This window comes from Chelonia mydas, chromosome 1, assembly GCF_015237465.2.
Source record: "Chelonia mydas isolate rCheMyd1 chromosome 1, rCheMyd1.pri.v2, whole genome shotgun sequence".
NCBI classification, from domain to species: Eukaryota; Metazoa; Chordata; order Testudines; family Cheloniidae; genus Chelonia; species Chelonia mydas.
Window position 1 is genome coordinate 334,125,025 of NC_057849.1, and position 16,182 is coordinate 334,141,206.

The 16,182-nt window shown below is 41.9% G+C and overlaps 1 protein-coding gene across 7 annotated transcripts in view; it reads left to right on the forward strand.

Moving 5' to 3' along the window:
* The window catches only part of USP6NL (USP6 N-terminal like), a 203,817-nt gene that overhangs the window by 117,261 nt on the left and 70,374 nt on the right, over positions 1-16,182 (forward strand). For all 7 annotated transcript variants that reach the window (XM_043553006.1, XM_037889328.2, XM_037889330.2 and 4 more), the window contains 2 exons: positions 6,240-6,279; positions 13,665-13,745. In XM_043553006.1, the coding sequence (XP_043408941.1) occupies positions 6,240-6,279; positions 13,665-13,745 (121 nt within the window). The remainder of the gene's footprint in view (positions 1-6,239; positions 6,280-13,664; positions 13,746-16,182) is intronic.

A 16,182-nucleotide genomic window follows, 5' to 3' on the forward strand; every position in this document is an offset into this window, starting at 1 on the left:
AGGAAGGTCCTGTGGTGAGGATAGAGAAGGTGTTGGGAGGAGTCCAGGGGGAAGTGGCCCAGGGAGTTGCAGCTGTCACACAGCTGTTACAGGAAGCATGGTAGACAGCTGTGATCCATAGGGCCCTGGACTGGAACCCAGAGTAGAGGGTGGGCCTGGGTTCCTCCTATCCCCCCACATTGGATACCAGAGGAGTTGACCTGGACTGTGGGTTCCACCAGAGGGGAAGGTCCCTGGCCTGTCCCCCGACACACTAGGTGGATCAGCAGAGACTGCTGGGATTGTTCTCCTTCCTTTTCCCCATGCTGGCCAGTGATGAGGTTAGCTGAGTGAATGGCAGGTTCGAGCCACTAGCAAAAGTGGCCAAACTGTGGGCTGCCGTGAATCTGAGGCAAGCAAATCCACCAATAGGCACAGGGCCCACCAAGGCAGAGGAGGAACTCTGTCACAATACCTTGAGCCAAATTTGTGTACTGGCCTGTGCCAGTGGTGAATTTGGTCCTTTAGGGTTAAACAAACAATTTTGAATTTGGAAGATCAAACAAACCTGATGACTGAGTGGGATGAAGTCTACTGTATTATTTTTATGATTATTATTTATTAATAAAAATATATACAATTATATTGTTTACATTGTGCTTTAAACTGTAACAGTGGAGCTGTATATGAGTTTGCTATAGAGTGGCAGTAGGTTGTATTCAGTTATAGTCTAAGAATTCATACTCTTTCCTTTTGTTTTGGGACAGCAGCATTTTTGACTTATTTCACTGGCACTGGAGCTTGCTAATTACTATATGCAGCTTATTGTAATAATGGCCAAACACATATATCTGTGGTTATAATGTTGTAAAGTGTTATAAAATATGCAAACAATTTTATATTAGACAACTTATGAGTAATGTGAGGGTCTCTGTATTTTGAAAGATGTATGAAACCCTGCACCAGCCCCTTAGAGGCCATAATAAATTGAAAGATCTAATTTCATTCATCACTTCAAACCTAATAGAAATGTGCATTTGCCAGCAAAACTCTTGTATTGCTCAAAAATAAATATGGTTTCTTTGGTGTGATATAGTATTTTTCATGTGCACACTCTGCAAAGATGAACTAATCCTCATTGTTTCTATGAGGCAGGGAGGTGGTAGTATTCCAATTCTGTAGATGGGAATAAGTGACTTGGCCATTGCTACAGAGTAAGTCTGTGTCAGAGCCAAGATTAGAGCTCTGGAGTTCCTGGATCCCAGTCTTATGCCTAGACCAGTACACCACGCCCTTCTCTTTATGTATGTTTGGACAAAAAACACATCCAGGTGTAATGACCTTTAATTTCTGCCCATTTAAGCTGACTGTACAGTGCAGTTCGGTGGATCCTTTTTACAGAGAATAAAAGACTTAAGCTTTTGCTGCTATTAGATCCTTATTTTAGATGTGTGTTAAATTTGTCATGGCTAAAGATTTTCTCCCTGGTTCCCTCTTTGAATATCAAGTAGCATGTCTTGAAGGTGTTTATATTAAAGCCTGATACTCTTTCCCTCCCTCTCCCCGCCATATCCACATTACTATAACTGTTTAAAGTTGTTTTCACAAGGTAGAAAATAGATGGAGGATAATATTTAATTTAGAAATTCACATTATTACTGGACAGTGTGCACTGATCTAAAAATAGAAGAATGCAACTTTAAACAGCTTTGAAAGACAAAAAAGCCACAAATTGGTATGCAAAAAAGAAGGTAATAATAAAATTAGGTTCAGTTATGACCACTAACTATTTCCTTATCTCTGATACTAACAAGTGGCTTCTTCTATTCAAGTTTATTAGCCCCATTACTTACAAAACATATTGAGAAAAGGGGAGTTCACTGATTTTTTTTTATTTAATATCCTAAGGGATGAGGGAGCTCATCAACTGTGTGCCTTTCTCCAACCCGTTAGTGATAGACTTATACTGGTATATGTGCATGGGCAGTGTGATGTAGTGGACTTGAATGTAGGACCAGCAGCTATGAAGTCCTGAGTTCCAATCCACTGATTCACTTTGAAGCCTTAGGCAAGTCATTCAGTGTATCTACTTCAGTTTCCCATCTGTCAAATGGGAATAATATCTCAGAGAGTGGTCATGAGGATTTTTTAGTATTTGTACAAAGCTTCGATGTTCTAATGTGCTATCAAGGTGCTAGGTATATTATTGTTCAAGCCCATCATTAAAGGATTAAGTTTTAATTTGTTCATCAGTTTATCTAAACTAGCGGTCCCTAAACTTTTGAGGGTTGCATCCTCCCTCCCCCAAGCTGGGGCCTGGAGCGGGGTCGTGGCTCCGGGGAGCAGGAGGGAGGAGAGGAAAGCGGACAAGGCTAAGGGGGCCGAGGCTGGGACCACGGCTGGGGGCAGGAGCGGGGCCGCAGCCGGGCTGCATTGGAGACCGGCAGCCGGGCCCATGGCTAGGTGCATCTTCCGGCCTCAGCCCCGGGCTGGGAACAGAACAGTGGCCAAGGCTGGGGGCTGGTATGGGGCCAGGAGCAGAGCTGTGCTGAGGCTGGGGACAGGGCCAGGAGTCAGGGACATGACTGGGGTTGGGACCAGAGTGGGGCTGGGTGCAGGGAGGGGCTGGGTGGCACTCCCTCCCTGCCCCCTATGGGGGTTGGCCTATGCCTGCTGCACCGCCTCTCCCCCCCGGACATTCCTCCCCACCTCTTCTAAGGGCGTGCCTCACAGTTGGGGGACCTCTGATCTAAACTAATCTATTATAAAGAGAAGAGAGAGAGACACACACACACCTCACAAGAGAAAGGAGCCTTCTTGTGTCTACTCAGCAGACCCAGCTGACTGTCTTCCTTTGTGTGGATAAGCACTGCAGGTCTGTATAAAGTTTACATATCGCAGTTCCCTTGTAAGTCAGTTGCTGTATTTCTATAGGTGGAGCCAAAATTAGAGTTACTCGGTGTGCTAGACTAAGATAGGACAGTGTAGAACACATGCAGTACATAGTAAACTAGTGTCCAAAACAAACCACAAATTAAAAAGTTAAGCTGCCAAACCAGACTAGCTTGGTGGTATAATAGCTGTGTGTCTTATATGAGATGCATAGAAATATGGAGACTTTAGAACACTGTCCTGTTTGCTGCTGATTTTGATATGCCTTGGCATTGAGAAAAGGCATCTCTTGTGTGTTTGGAAGTAGTTGCTTGCGTAATCCATAAGGTCATGCAGAATGCAGCTACTGTATATTCATACAACACAAATGAAGCCAGATCTCCGGGTGCGGGCAGATGGTGCCAGCAGCTGAACAAGACACTTGAGAGTTGTCACTTGGGGAAAATGAAGGTGGTGATTGAAGACCTGAAAACACTTCTTTTTGAGTGAAATTGTATTTATTTATTACAAATTTTATTCAAGGTAGTTTAATTTTAGGTGATATTGAGTATAATTGAGGGCCTACTTTAATATGGTTTAATTGATATACAATAAAAGCTGTTTTATCCAGCACTTCACCACTAGAAAGCTCCGTAAAATGTCATTCCTTGTCTTCATTGATATTCCAGTTTATAGTCCAGTTGGTGCGGGGCTAGCAGGGGGTTGGGCTGTGGGAAGGGGTGCAGAGCGTGGGCTCTGGGAAGGGAGTTTGAGTGTAGGACAGGGTGCGGGGCAGCAGGTTGGGGCACAGGGCAGGGTGCTGTATCTGGGGGGCACTCACCTCTGGTAGCTCCCCACAAGCAGCGACCTGTCCCAGCTGCTCCTAGGCAGAAGTGCAGCAAGCAGCTCCCCATGCTGTCCCCGCCCTGAGCACCAGCTCCACAGCTCCCAATTGCAGCCAATGGGAGCTGCGGGGGCGGTGCCTGTGGTTGGAGGCAGTGCACTGAGCTGCCTGCTGGGCCTCCGTCTCGGAGCAGCTGGGATAGGTCACCGCTTTCAGGGAGTCGCCTGAGGTGAGCACCCCCGAGATCTAGCACCCCGCATCCTCTCCCATGCCCCAACCTGCTGCCCTGAGCCCCCTCCCACACCCAAACTCCCTCCTAGAACCCGTGCCTCAGCCCCACACCCCCTCCCACACCCAAACTCCCTCCCTCTTAGTTAATTGGCATTTTTCACTTACTGGCACCCCCCATTTCCCCAGTATGCCGGATAAAACCGCTTTTAGTGTATAAAGAAAAACTTGTATGATAGAATAATGGTGCACATAAAGTAACAAGAAAAGGAGTACTTGTGGCACCTTAGAGACTAACCAATTTATTTATATATTCATCGTCCGATGAAGTGAGCTGTAGCTCACGAAAGCTTATGCTCAAATAAATTGGTTAGTCTCTAAGGTGCCACAAGTACTCCTTTTCTTTTTGCGAATACAGACTAACACGGCTGTTACTCTGAAACCTGTCATAAAGTAACAAGTCAGCCATGTGATAGTCTAGCTGCCTTTCAATAGGTTAGAAGTTGTTACCTTGCTGTTTCTTTTCAGAAAGGCATTCCGATACCTTTAAAATGTTATCAAGTTAATTGATCAAATTGTTCTACTGTAGGTATATTGTTCAGAAGATTAACTGTCTGGATTTTCACGTTAGTTTCCAGTATGTGTGCTGGAAGCCATGTGACCTAAACATGGGAATTGTGTAGAGGGTGTTTCCCTGGGCAAGCTCTAATAATAAAGTAATTCTTTTTCATCAATATTCAGCTCAAATGTAGACCCCGGATTTTAAATGCCAGCATTTTTTAAAGGAAGTGAATGTGACCATACATCACTTAATCACATTGTGCTGGAAGCTGTGTTCCTTCAGTTCTGTGCTGACTGCAGGAGCAATGAAGAGGTGGAAGGAGGCTTTAAACTACCTTTGCAATTTCCTTCTGGCTCTGGCAGGGGTCCCTTTAGCTCAGTGGTTCTCAAACTTTTTGTACTGGTGACCCTTTCCACACATCAAGCCTCTGAGTGAGACCCCCTTATAAATTAAGAATGCAGGAATTTAATTTAATGTAACAGGCACTTGTGGCTGACAGCCACTGCACCTGGCCGGGCTCATGACCCTCCCCACAGTTTGAGAACCCCTGTTTTAGCCCTTGTGCAACTTGGAGGAGCTGGCATGTAATGGCCCCCTACCTAGACCACTAGGTTGGCAAAAGAATAGATTGTTTTCTGATATATTGAGCTTAAACATTAGTACCTTTTCAACTTTGTCCCTTTTCTCCTTACAGTATAAGTGGTGTCTAAAATAGTGAATCATATAAAGATCCCCTTTTTTGAGTCTGTTGCTCTGCAAGCACTAAGGGTTTTGGCATGACAGCTCAGCTCTTACCCTATGTGTTCAAAGGGTAGTGTCGCTTGTGAGTCCAGAGCTGTTCTCAGGTACAATTGCACATAAGTGACCTTATTATTTTTGCTCTTGTGTTTTTTGAGGGTTTCATATACCTAGAAAGCCTGAAAGAGGCCTTGGTGGTAAGTTTTCAGTTAGAGTTCATATGATTTCAAGCTGCCTTTTAGAATTAGGGTGAGAAATGAAAGAATTCTCTTTATAGGTTAGATACCTACTAAAAGCACTAGATGCACTTTTCCCACCAATCTGAGTGAGTTTACTCGGTAATTGAAATATTGAAGCTTCTCCCTCTAGCTCAAAGATGGTTTGAGTCCATCTTTGTCACGAAACTGAGTAAAATACAAAAAAATAAAAACCTGTCTTCATGTCCTTTAGCTGAAAGTGGTAGACTCAAACAATTTTTACTAAATAGGCATTGATTGAAAACCATATGGAATGGACTAAGGATTGCTGGGCCCATATTTTGGAACTAGCTAATCTTTATAAGACAGAGCTATTCATTAGAAACATTTATTTGAGTGAAAAGATTTCATTAACTTATTTGAAACTGTACAGTATACATCTAGAAATCCTGTAGGACAATGACTTTAAATTCTATTTCACTGGCTTTTTTCATGGCAGAAAATAACTTTTTTTTAATGTATTCTAATAAGCATTTGACACTATTTTTGAAGCTAGGTTAACCCATGTTGATTCAGATGGCTTACTTTCTATTTATGCCATCTGTATTTTGCTTTTTAAAATTGTTGGGACTCTCTTACTGCACAAAATCTTGCAGTGCTCTTCTGTGCTGTTGTGAGCGCTTGCTGGAAATCTAGCAGTAATTTGAGTTAACAGTTGGTTTTCTGCATTCACCTCGGTAACTACAAACTTGTAAGAACCTATGAAAAAAATGAATATGTGCCAGTTAAGCAGCACTAACATCTTTTTCTTGATTTTTAGTTCAGAGGAGCTTCCTTTTCGTGATGCAGCAATAGAAAGGGTAAGTCCTATGCTCACGTCTCTTAAAACTGTAAGTAAGCATCAACACTTGACAGTGTGTCCTTTATAATATGTATAAGTTTTTTATAACTGGGGGCTATAGTGTCATACTATAGACTTTCATATTGAAAGAAACACATTTCTCGCATCTGCTAGAGGATGGGAATCTCCTCTTAAAAATCACACTTTTGGTTGAACTGCATTTCTGTTCATATACGACTTGATGCCATTAAGTCCCTCTGGAACTGTTAACACCTTTCTTGGGTTAACCACAAAAGGTCACTGCATTTTTTTGTACATTGCTGCCTTCACATACATCCCAGGCTCTGCTGGCCTGGATGAATTACGGACAAACACAAGTCCCTAATGTGGCTGCATGTTGAGCAGCTGCTTAATAAGAAGGCAATTCCGTTAATGAAATATTTCAAGTTACGCTTGGCTCTTGCCCTAGTTCAGTTCCCTTTGGTTAATACCCTTTACTATTGTCTTTTCAAGTTAACATCTCTGTGCTGCTCAGATCAGCTCCTCCTAGTGCATGGAGGTGGGGGTGAGTGTGTGTTTTAAACAAATGCAACTCTCATAGCCTTTAAAAGCTGTCTCTTTGTAAAATTGCAATATGCTGAGCTACCGAGAGAAGCTGATGGGGATCAGTATAGGGCAGTGTATGTGTGAGAGAGTAAGAGAAAGGAGTGCTACTTATGAGAGGAGAAGAAAAATCCCCAAGTCCCTGTCTGTTTTGCATTGCTAGGTGGTTCTTGGTTCATGACAGCGTGTTTCTGCAACCTGAAACTGCATTGTTTTCCTGCAGTGTTTCATTGCATTTATAGCATAATGAGCATATATTGTTAACTTCATTTTAATCAGAAGGACACAGCTGTGTGTGAGGCTATGAATGTTCATGGTCTCAACTATTAGACAACTTAACAATTATTTTTCATTGTCATATGATACTTGAAGCTCTGATTTACTTAACTAAGCATGAGATATATAGTATCCTTAAGCTATGCTATGAAAATAGTGTCTAATTCTCATATCCCATGTTTTAATAATACTGTCCCAGACAGAGTGTTCGCATAGGAACTATATTAATTGTACACTTTCCAATGTTAAGTTGCAAATGTAGTTACTTTTTATAATTACATTGTATTCTAGTTATACTTTTGGTGATATCCTGACCTCTGCTGGCCTGAGGCTGCGGTTTGCATTATTCCAGTCAGTGATGCTTTAGTTCTCTGAAATGTCTGTTACCACAGTAGTTGATAGGGCAATTAGCATGTAAGTTCATTGTGGGCTAATAATAAAGAAAAGATGGAGGGTTTTTCAATTAACTTATCTGGCAGTGTGGACCTGCCCAGGCTTTTTCTGGTATCATTTCTGACCTTGTGTGATGCCCAGAAGCAAATATTGGTGGTGTTTTGACCAGTTTGTAGTTTACATAAAGAGTCTTTTACTTCTTTCCCATTAAATTTGAAACTCTTTTCCCTTTGGTCACAACCTGTCCTTCATACATTTTCCACTGTACAGCCTAAATTGCTTTTCTTTGTGTAACATGGATGGGGTTCGTGTGACTGCTCAATAACTACTTTTGATACTTCATTGCATAGGTCATTTGAATGCTTAAATGCCAGAAACGATTGAAGTATGTTATAAACCAATTCACCTTCAAATTTATGCAATGTTTTAAAATGTAAAATTAGGAGAGCACCAGGGTCCAGTGGATAGGGTACTGAACTGAAGACCGGGGTTCTATAACTGGCTCTGTCTCTGATGTCCAGATCGCTTCATCTCTCTGTGTCTAACCCTAACTCTGTGTCTGTTTCTCCTCGCTCTGACTTGTTTGTTTAGACCGTAAACTCTTCCGATTTTAATAGTTCTTACTATGTGTTTGTACAGCACCTTGTATGATGAAGTCCTGACCTTGGTTGGGGTCTCTACCAAGGCACTACCCTAGGCTCTCTACTCTAGGTGCTATTGCAATATTAATAATAAATAAGAGAGTGTCATAAAGATGGATATTTGCCAGTTAAGATTCATCCCTTTCCAGTAGCCTATTATTTATTTTACTTGGAATAAGATTCCCTCCCAATTTCAGTTTGACTCTAGTATTCCCAGAGGCAAAACTACTTCCAAGTTTGACTATGTCTACACTAGCACTTTTGTTGGTAAAACTTTTCAGTCATGGGTGTGAAAAAAACACACCCCGACCAACATAAGTTACACTGACAGAAGCACCGGTGTGGACAGCGCAGTGTTGGTGCAAGAGGCTCTCCTACCGACATAGCTACCCCTGCTCGTTAGAGGTGGGAGAGCAGCTACACAGGAGATCTTACAGAAGTCCAGCTGCAGCGGTGTCTAGTGTAGACGTAGCCTTTAAAACCTACTGCAGAAGACAGAACAATGGTTTTCTTCAGAGACTACTATGTGGACTCTAGATTTCCTGATAAAGCAGTAGTATCCGTCTTCTCTGCAATGTGCTTCTTGAGATGTAGCCATGTATTCCAAGCATCTCTTGTTGGATGTGAAAATGCACATTGCTTAGGTTAAAAAACAAAAACAAAAAAACAAAAACAACCCACAACTGTCCAAAACACAAACTTAGAAGGCTTTAAGAACCAGCATAGACTGACCCAGGAGACAAGAAGCCTGAATTAACCTAAAACTGAAAAGAGTCCAGCATTAGAGGCTCAGGGAGAAGATGGGATTTTATTTTTCTGACCAACTAACTGAATAACTTGCCCAGAGCAGAGACCTGGCTTGCTTTACTGGAGACTTATATGCAATTTGCCCCCTTTCCCTCCCAGCCTGAACTACATCCAGAGAAATAATTTGGAAAACTTCTGCTACAGGGTTATTATAAGGGATCACTGTATTTTCTCAGCCTCACTGTGAAAACAAGAGGGCAATGATGCTAGACCTAAGGTATGTGGGAGTCAGCAGTTTTTCTACAGTTCCTTTTTAAGCTAAATGTTACAAGGTAGAAAATAAGAATATTTTTAAAAGCTGAAGATGCCAGTGTCTATCTGCAAAACCTCATAAAGATGCCTCAACAGCATGAAACTCCACAAGAACCTCAGGGCAATGAAATGCAATGTGAAAAGTCAGATAAGTAAGACTGGCAAAGTAGCAATATCTGACTCGACCCTGTTAGTTTAATACCTGATGGTATTAAACCACCCAAGAAAATGGATGTAATGTTGTTGTTTCATTATACATGTCATCCATGTATTTACTATGACCATATTTTTCATTTCCACTTTATTGTGGAAAACGCTCTATGGACACCTTTAACTTCCTAATACTTTCTTTCAGCTTTTCAGTCCTGTAGTTATATCCATCTGCTTTATTTCTGCATAAATTCTGCTGATCAGAACTTAACTATTACCTTAGTTCTAAAGTGTAAATCCGCATGGGGTCAATTTATGATATGGGGTCATTTATGAAATTACGGATCAGCATATTTAAAAATGAAATTTTTGTTGTGCATCCACATTCAGATTTTTCTAAAGCTATCTCGTGAGTGTTTACTTCCTTTTTTAATACCCAGCATTATGAACTAACGATAGCTTGCCATATTATTTATAGGTGAGTCAGAGAAACTTAGGCACATTGTGTTTCTACTCTATTATAATGGCTTGAAATGCTATAAAATCACTATTATGGTTTCTGACTGGCAGGAGCTTATTTCTGGTGTGTTTCTATTTAACACAGTACAATGCTATCATCAGCCTACACATGGCATTTGGCTGTTCCGCACATCTTCTGGGGCAATTATCAATATAGTGTAACTTTTTTTTCTAGCAAAACCCTGTGTGACAGTACAGAAGTTGTGTGTGTGTGTGTGTGTGTGTGTGTGTGTGTGTAAATTAAGCTTTTGTGTGCAGTTGTGTACACAGCTTTTAAAAGCATTTCTGAAATAGTTGGCCTTTATCTTATTACACAAAACAGTAGTAGTATACATGGTTTAATTACAATCTAATACAAGAAGTGGATTGTCCTTGCCTCTAGACTTAGGCTAGATGGATGAAGATAACAATAACTGTTAAAAACAAGTTGTTTTCCAGTTCACTTCATGAATTTTATCATGGAATTTAATTTAAAGATGGAAAATACCTGTAAGGACACTTATCGCTGTGTGTGAAGACAAGCCCTACAGTGGCGCAGCTGCACTGCTGTAGTGCTGTGTGTGAAGAAGCTACTATGCTGATGAGAGAGCTTCTCCCATCATCATAGTTAATCCACCTCCCCGAGAGACGGTGAGAGAAGCTGTCCCACCCACATGGTGCTGTCTACACAGGGGTTAGGTCAGCATAACTACGTTGCTAAGGTGTTTGGATTTTTCACACCCATGAGTGATGTGATTATACCGGTATAGGTCTGTAGTTTAGACCTGGCCTCAGCCCTATTTCTGCTAGTTCAGGCTTGGACCAACTTTTGTAGGTGAGAGACACAAGCTTTCGAGCTACACAAGCTTTCTTCCGGTCTGAGAAACTAATTCAGGCTATGTCTACATTAGCACTTCAGTAGGTAAAACTGATGTTGCTCAGGGGCTTGAAAAAAAAAAAAAACACCCTTGAGCGACATAAGTTACACCGACAGAAGTGCCAGTGTGCAACTGCCAGCTGACATAGCTACTGCCATTCATTGGGCATGGTTAATTATAGGAGAGCTCTCTCCTGTCACCCTAGACAGCAGTACAGCTGTGGCACTGTTCATGGTCTCTAGAGTAGACATAGCCTCAGTGTGTCACTGCTATAAACAAGGTGGAACAGATTGTTTAGCATAAGTGGCTAACATACATTTCGAGGGACCATTCAAGCTTAAGTGGCTCATTAACACCCCTCCAGTCATAGGGAAGAAAGGAATGGAGGGGGGGGAAAAAGCAGCTGGGGTGGGGTTTGGTAGTGGGTTACAGATTGTTGTAATAATCCATAATCCAGTGTCTCTATTCAGACCATGATTTTTAGAGTCTAGCAAAGCCTGGGAGCTTAAATTCATAACTTCACCTTGAATGGTCCCTTGAAATGTGTGTTAACTACTTATGCTAAGCAATCTGTTTCACCTTGTATTTAGCAGTTACACTGAGTTAGGCTATATCTACACCACACTTTTGTTGGTCAGGTCGTTCCTGACTGAAAAAAGTTTTACTGACGAAAAGCGCTAGTGTGGACAGCACTTTGTTGGCGGGAGACTTTGTTGTCCTGCTGACAAAGCCAATGCTGCTTGTTGGGGGTGGTTTTATTTTGCCAGCAGAAGAGCTCTCTCCTGTCGGCAAAGAGCGGCTAAACAGGAGACCATACAGCAGCACAGATGTGCCGTTGCAAGGTATGTAGTGTTGATACGGGAGAGGAGTTAGATTAGATTTTTTTAAAAAATTCCTTCTCCTGCTCATTTAAATAGAATATATGGCTATGGGTACCCGCGTGGCCCCACAGTATGCCAACATTTTTGTGGCTGACTTAGAACAACGCTTTCTCAGCTCTCGTCCCCTAATGCCCCTACTCGCGCTACATTGATGATATCTTCATCATCTGGACCCATGGAAAAGAAGCCCCTGAGGAATTCCACCATGATTTCAACAATTTCCATCCCACCATCAACCTCAGCCTGGACTAGTCCACACAGGAGATCCACTTCCTGGACACTACAGTGCTAATAAGCGATGGTCACATAAACACCACCCTATACTGGAAACCTACTGACCGCTATGCCTACCTACATGCCTCCAACTTTCATCCAGACCAAACCATACGATCCATTGTCTACAGCCAAGCTCTACAATACAACCGCATTTGCTCCAACCCCTCAGACAGAGACAAACACCTACAAGATCTCTATCAAGCCTTCTTACAACTACAATGCCCACCTAGTGAAGTGAAGAACCAAATTGACAGAGCCAGAAGAATACCCAGAAGTTACCTACTACAGGACAGGCCCAACAAAGAAAATAACAGAACGCCACTAGCCATCACCTTCAGCCCCCAACTAAAACCTCTCCAGTGCATCATCAAGGATCTACAACCTATCCTGAAGGACGCCCCATCACTCTCACAGATCTTGGGAGACAGGCCAGTCCTTGCTTACAGACAGCTCCCCAACCTAAAGCAAATACTCACCAGCAACCACACAACAAAACCACTAACCCAGGAACCTATCCTTGCAACAAAGCCCGTTGCCAACTGTGTCCACATATCTATTCAGGGGACACCATCATAGGGCCTAATCACATCAGCCGCACTATCAGAGGCTCGTTCACCTGCACATCTACCAATGTGATATATGCCATCAAGTGCCAGCAATGCCCCTCTGCCATGTACATTGGTCAAACTGGACAGTCTCGACGTAAAAGAATAAATGGACACAAATCAGACGTCAAGAATTATAACATTCAAAAACCAGTCGGAGAACACTTCAGTCTCTTTGGTCACTTGATTACAGACCTAAGAGTGGCAATTCTTCAACAAAAAAACTTCAAAACCAGACTCCAACGAGAGACTGCTGAATTGGAATTAATTTGCAAACTGGATACAATTAACTTAGGCTTGAATAAAGACTGGGAGTGGATGTGTCATTACACAAAGTAAAACTATTTCCCCATGTTTATTCTCCTCCCCCCCCCCCCCTTCTTGTGAACTGCTGGAAATGGCCCACCTTGATTATCACTACAAAAGGTTCACACATCCCCTTCCCCCGCTCTCCTGCTGGTAGTAGCTCACCTTACCTGATCACTCTTGTTACAGTGTGTATGGTAACACTCATTGTTTCATTTTCTCTGTGTATATAAATCTCCCTACTGTATTTTCCACTGCATGCATGCGATGAAGTAAGGTGTAGCTCACGATAGCTTATGCTCAAATAAACTTGTTAGTCTCTAAGGTGCCACAAGTACTCCTTTTCTTTTTGCGGATACAGACTAACACGGCTGCTACTCTGAAACCTTTGTTTTCTGTGTTGTAATTGAAATGAATATATTTGAAAATGTAGAAAAATATCCAAAAAATATTTATAAAAAATCTCAATTGGTATTCTATTATTGTGTAATAGTACAATTAAAACAGCAATTAATTGTGCTTAATTTTTTTAATTGAGTTAATTTATTTTGAGTTAATTGCTTGAGTTAACGGTGATTAATTGACAGCCCTTATATAAATAAATAAATAAATAAAAGCACACCCAGGCTGACAGCTCGTATGCAAAGAAATGGCTTTTTCCAAGGGAGACTAATTTAGCAAAGGTGATGCCACTGGTGCCACTATAATTCTTGACGTTAAATGCTCCTGCAGTGGAAAATATCTTGGTTAAACTTGTTTCTAATACTTTTAGAAGACTCTAAAGTAGATATTTTGGAAAAAACTAGGTCTGAAATTATTAATTGTCATTTTATTTCAGCAAAAGCACCTTGAAATTGAAAGAACTACAAAATGGTTAAAAATGCTGAAAAGCTGGGAAAAATACAAGAACAGCGAAAAGGTAAGTTATTCATGTTTTTGGTCAGTTTCCTCTATGGAATGTAGCAGTATTAAATTAAGTATAGTGATAATTCATACCTCATTTCAGAAAAATACATTTAAAAATAAAAATGAAAAACTGTTTTTATGATTGCATGGTGCAACAATGTAATAAATTAACAAAGAAACTGGTGTTCAAATACAGGAGTTTTGAAGGACAGCATTTTGGAGGGCCACATGGCATATTCAGAACTACCATTGCCTGTAAATTCTTGTATTGCATTATAATTGTGGAGTGGGATTAGGACATGCACGACCAGGGAGTACACACTGTTAGCATGCATGCTGCATAATATCTGTGGTAGAAGGGGAACTGTACATCACAAGACGAGCAGGTAAATAGAGAGTAAACTACTAGTCTTCAGGAGGAACAGTCAGCACACAATTATATTTGAAAATAGATTATAAAAGCTTTTGTTTCTTTTTTTAAAGTTAAGCAGAGAGAGGCCCAATCCAAAAGTCCAGATCAGAACATGAGAACTCTGGAAAAATTTGGATCTGAATCTTAAATTTATTATTTGACTTTGTGCCCGTTTGTATGCTGAACATTATTGTAGTGTTTAATGCTGAAATTTTTAATCAAACTGATATGCAGGTGGTGTATACTCATAATGGAATCTGCTGGCTCTTCATTTTGAATCCTTTTAAAATTCTTTGTGTGATATTAAGCAGGTAGCTATGTAGAGAAACAGCCTCCTTTTGCAGCCACAGGTTTGGTGGATGGTCAAAGAGAGCCTCTGCTACTTGTATACTGAAAGTTGTCTTGGGTTCCTGCCCAGGGAGTCTGACCAGTCATAAATTGTGATATCTAACTACATGTTGAACAAACCAGACACCATGAGGATGCTTTAAAGATTCTCTTGGAAGTGGGTGCCTCGAGTAAGCTTTAACATACAGAACAAATAATTAAAACCTAAACCTTCAGTACAACTTATTTAGTTACATTTTCCTTGTGTTGATTTCATGTGACTAAGCAAAAAATGCAAAGTGCCCTTCATACAGGTGGATCCTCTCTGTGGTGGAAATGATCTCTCTCTTAGGAGGGTGGTGCTTACATGTTGGTGCACTGGTTTTACTGAGTTTGACAGGGAGCCATCCCTGAAATACTGCCAGTAGCTATTTAAAAGTGCACATTAATGCCACACAACAGGTCAGGACAAAAGGTAAAGAAAAACCTTGTTCAACTGAAATTACAGGGAAATTTTAAGTAGGTATAATTAGCCATTTGGTATTTAACTCAGGATTCAGCCAGAGGTTAACATCACTAACTGTCTTGAAAATGGCTGTGGGATTTTTAATGACCACAAGAGAGTTTTTTGACAGCAAATGAAAATAGACTACATCTACATGTGTAATAGCTGTACTTCTGTGTGTACTGGCTTCCTCATGTGGAGAGACAGTTGTGTAATGCTAGGGTACTAGACTGAGAGTCAGGAAACCTGGACTTTTTTCCAGCTCTGTCTTGGGCAGTTCACTTAGGGTTAGGTGTCGTCCATGTCTTGCACAGCCAAACAGGGGAATTCGGCCCTGTAGCCTCCATGAGGCCGTGTAAGATCTACTTTGATCTTTGTTCTCTGTCTCCTGCAGCGCACAGCCCTTGCATTCTCACTGCCTCGCTCCTCCTTTACTGTGAGTGAATTGGTGAGGAGGGTCTAGAAAAAGGCCAGAGGGTGGGTGAGAAGCCCAGCTGTGTCCCTCCAGGCAATAGCAAGCTGAATAGGGCTGGTGTTGCGGGGGAGAAGCAACCTACACGTTTCCCTCGCTACAGCAAGTTACAACCTGCTGGAGAAAGGCGGACTGAAGGAAGGAATCGTTACTCTCTGAATTAGAGTTTCTTCCCAAAGCTGGAGTGGTGAACCTACTCTACCCTTTCTAGGGTTACATACTTCAAGGGTTTCCCAGAGGTAGCCTCCTTTTTGAACTTCCTTTCTCTAGGCAGGCAGATTTTTCAAATAACAGTCAATGTCCCAGCTTTTTGCAGCGCAGACAAACTGCAGCTCAGAAAAAGCCCCTATTGGTCCCTCCCCTGCATCTCTACCTGATTGGTCCATTCTCCTGCAAGCCACAACTGCTGGATCCCACCCAGCCAGGCCCCAACTCTGGGGAGGGAGTCCCGCAGGGAGGCACTGACTGGCGGCTGTTGCTGCATCCTGGGCTTACACCAGTCGCCCTGCCACTGTGATGGAGCAACACTGTTCCCACCTCCAGTGAGTACCCCTGCTGCAGGTATCCCCAACTGTACCCCTCTCCAGCTCCTCCCCCCTTCTGGCAGTGTCCTCTTCTTGGGAAACTAAAATATGGTAACCCTAATGTGGGCTGAGAGTGAACTCTCGTAATATATCTCTACGCAGCAGTTGGGAGGGCACTTCACAGCATGAGTGGACAGACACTTGCTACCT